The sequence below is a fragment of the Triticum urartu genome, chromosome 7A (genome assembly GCF_056163025.1).
Source record: "Triticum urartu cultivar PI428250 chromosome 7A, HENAU_Tu73, whole genome shotgun sequence".
In the NCBI taxonomy this organism is placed as follows: Eukaryota; Viridiplantae; Streptophyta; class Magnoliopsida; order Poales; family Poaceae; genus Triticum; species Triticum urartu.
Genome location: NC_141879.1, coordinates 747,299,113 through 747,302,782, shown reverse-complemented (window position 1 = coordinate 747,302,782; position 3,670 = coordinate 747,299,113). Strand labels below are relative to the sequence as shown.

The window sequence follows — 3,670 nt, the reverse complement described above, 5'->3', positions numbered from 1 at the left end:
CTGGATATAAATACGAATGTTGAAGTTGGGCTCAAAATAATGAATGGATTGAGTTGGCATTTGGTGGAGCATGGTTATTTGGGTAGAGGAAAGCACTGTAGAAAATGGATACCATTTGGACATGCCAAAGTGGTACTTCCTTCACAAACTGTTGTTCTGAACAGAATAGGAAAATGAATATTTTTGAATTATTTTTGAACTAGGAAAGGAAGGTTTTTACATATTTGATGAAGATATGACCCAAAGAATTTATGAGATTTTTTTGGCAATTTTGGGAATGACAGAAATATAGGTTGCTTCACAACCTAGGGCAAAAACTGCCACATGGACATGACACATAGGCAAAACTGATGAGGTGGCGCCTAGTCATAGCAACCCACCACAATTTACAAGGCTATGACCATCTATATTGATCGTTAACAACTAGAAATAAGGAAGCGGACTAGCGCTGTTTGCTTTATGACCATTTCATGTAAGGAAATTACGACCTTTCTGACCAAAATGGTCGCAATGGTTTAGGGTTTGGAGCCCCCGAACAGCTTTTGACCAATTGGTCTAAAATGGTCATAGATCTATGACCAATTCTTTCAAGGTCACTGAGAGAAGGTCACTAGTTGACATATTTCTTGTAGTGCCTACACGAGCAGCACACACCCACGCACCCCATCTAGCATCCATCCCCGCCGCACATGGTTGGAGTGGTGCTTGGCACCGATCTATGTCTCAATCTGGTGTTATGTCGGTTGGAACGTTATTTTACCATGGGATTAGCGGCCATATGCTGGGCAATTTGGAACTGCACAAATCAAGCTCCTTTTGAACATAAGAAACTGGCATCTCCTTTTGAGATTGTCTTCAGAGCTTGCATGCATTTAAATTACTGGGCAGGACTCTTGAAAGGCGCGGAACGGCGCGCTGCTGTTGAAGAATACTGCTAAGAGGATGTTGAGCCCATGTGCGACCGCACACATCGAAGGAGGGCTGGAATGAGCTGCTCGGATATGCTGCGATCAGATGCTAATTGTCCTGTTTTGTGTTTTGTTGATTTTGCTGATACTTTGTTATATAAGATGTTGTGGGGCCTCAGCGAAGGCCATGTGGGTTCTGTGAAACTTTGCTACTCGTAGTTGTGTGCTGATGGTGTTCCAGGATTTTTGCCTCGTAGTGGACATTTCGACTGCGAGCGTCTACATCGAGTTTTCCTGGAATGCTTGAGTCGCTTTTTCCCTTTCCCTTTTCGGTTTAGCTTGGACAAATCTGTATTTCCGTTATTTCTACTGCCTCCGTCTCATAATGTAAGACGTTTTTACAAGCAATGTTAGCTTGCAAAAACGTTTTATATTATGGAACAGAGGGAGTATAATGGAAAGAAGATTAGCCCGGTTCAAAAAAAATCCCCGCCGCACACATCTGTCGCCCCAGCCTCCCTCCTTACAATCTCTTCTTGTTCCCAACGCCATCCATTAATCTGCCATTCTCTTTCCAAGCAAGATGAGGAGGGGGCGGCGCTGGGCAACATGCTGCAGGGGTTGGACAACGCAACCCCACTGGACGCCGCGCCCATGCATGCCGTCGTCGTCGCACACGCACGCAGGCATGCCGTCGCTCAAGAGGATTTTACCCATGACGCCCAATGTCCGAAGTCTGCTTGGCTTTGGACTCTCATCAGCGTCCCTTCCTAAGCTGAGATTCCTGAGAGTTATTTGCATTGAAGATTCAACACTAAAAGATTTCTTCAGTGTAATTGGTGGGTGCATTCACATAAGACTGCTTCGGCTGAGAAATTGTGAAGGTGTGTTGCTCCCTTCTTCAATTGGAAAACTCCTTTACTTGCATACTATAGATGTCAAGGGCACGAAATTGAAGTCAGGAGTACCAAACTCGCTCTGGGACATCCCTACTCTAAGGCATGTTTACCTTCTCAGTGGGACAAAATTTTCTCCACCACCACCTGCAAGGAGTGTGCGACTGCCGCCGAAAGAGCTACAGAGCTTTGTGTTGTATCTTGATCCTGTTGGCACAGATTTCCGCTGTCATGACATGATGATTTTCTTGGGCCAGCTGAATCAACTAACAACCTTCTCCTTGTTGATGTTCCCCTATATACCAGCGGAGTTGCTCAACATATTTGACAACATGCCTCACCTGGTTGATATTAGTCTCTACAAATTTAATGTGCTTGATATGCTGCCTGCTGAGTTTCCACAAAGCGTACGTCGTCTTCTTCTACATGCTAATGTCATAGAGCAAGACCTGATGCCGATCCTGGAGAAGCATCCCTGTCATGTGGTGTTGAAGTTGAGTGGGTACAAAGGCCAGACCATGTGCTGCTCTTCCCAAGGGTTCCCTCGGCTGCAAGAGTTAGAACTTCTTAATTTTTCCATTGAGGAGTGGAGGATGGAGGACGGGGCAATGCCAAAACTCTCTCACCTGATACTTCAGTTGTGCAAGAAGATGAGCAAGCTCCCCGTGGGGTTGCTGCACCTTCCGTGCCTCAGTCACCTGACGCTGCATGGTATGGACAAGATTTCTGAAGATGACAGCACACTAAAGGAGCTGTGGCGGAAAGGATGCAAGGTACATATGTACGCAGCTTAAGCTTAATTAATTTGCACCTCGCTCAATCTTGTTCCCCTTCCATTTTCTTTGCTATCATCTATATGTTAATTAGTTCAAAAAATTAAGGCGGTTGATCGAGATGCCATATTGGTTTGTTCATTCAACCCTTGTAGCATGTTCACTAACGATCCCAATCTTTATATGCTGCTGCACCGTAGCAACTAGCAAATCAATACTAGTAGCTAGTATTTGTTTGCTTCAGATGAGTTAATGTTAGTTAGTTTCAGGCTCAACTTCACTGCTTCCGTCCGCTCAACTAAGTTATTTTCTTCCCCGCAAAAACAAAACTATGTTATTTTCTTATGACTGCTTCTTTTAATTTTGAGCAGGTGGAGGCGACATAGAGAAATCCTGCGCTGCGTGGTCCGTTCCTGGAATTCTCCCCTCGAATCCATCTCTCCATCCTCCCAATCCTCACATGTCTCCTTCTCCGTCGATGGCCTCTCTCCCCCAAATCCCCTATGGTCCCTCCCAATGCCAATCTCGGCGCCTACCCGTTCTCCGGTGCCGCCGCCCGGCCCTGTACGAGATGAATTCATGTATCCGTGGTGGTCTAGGAGAATGCCAAGGTCGCCGGCTGCCTCTTCCCGGATACCGAGCTGGACGAGCTCAAGGCCGGCCTACGTCTCCGCTCCCTCAGCGAGCTGCACCACCGGCTGCTTCCTCCCCGGTGGCAGAGATGGCTGCATTTCTTTCTACGTGTATGAAAGTGCCAGTTCATTTCCAGTGCAACATGTGCATACAGTCCAAAGTTTGTGGTCGCTGTCGCCACCATCTGCGTAGGGTGTTTCTGCAGGAATACCACCATCTGCGGTTGCCAGGACTCATGAGGAGAGCCTTGGCGACCCGGAAAAGAATTCTATGAGACCAGGTCTCACGGATTAGCAGGTGAGACCCATTCTTATGGATGCCACGTTGCATTCACAAATCACAAAGCATCTACCCCCACCCCCACCTGAAATCAGGGGGGGAGATTAGATGCTTTGTGATTTGTAAATGCCACGTGTCATCCATCAGGATGGGTCTCACCTGCTAACTATTAGACCTGGTC

General features: G+C 46.7%; 1 protein-coding gene across 1 annotated transcript; it reads left to right on the top strand.

Annotated features, from left to right (window-relative positions):
* The first annotated feature begins 1,596 nt into the window (after nucleotides 1–1,596).
* Nucleotides 1,597–3,326, top strand: LOC147962729 (disease resistance RPP8-like protein 3). Its single transcript, XM_087534291.1, has 2 exons — nucleotides 1,597–2,577; nucleotides 3,177–3,326. The coding sequence occupies exons 1-2, from the start codon at nucleotides 1,597–1,599 to the stop codon at nucleotides 3,324–3,326; spliced, it is 1,131 nt and encodes a 376-aa protein (XP_087390417.1).
* Nucleotides 3,327–3,670: the final 344 nt, after the last annotated feature.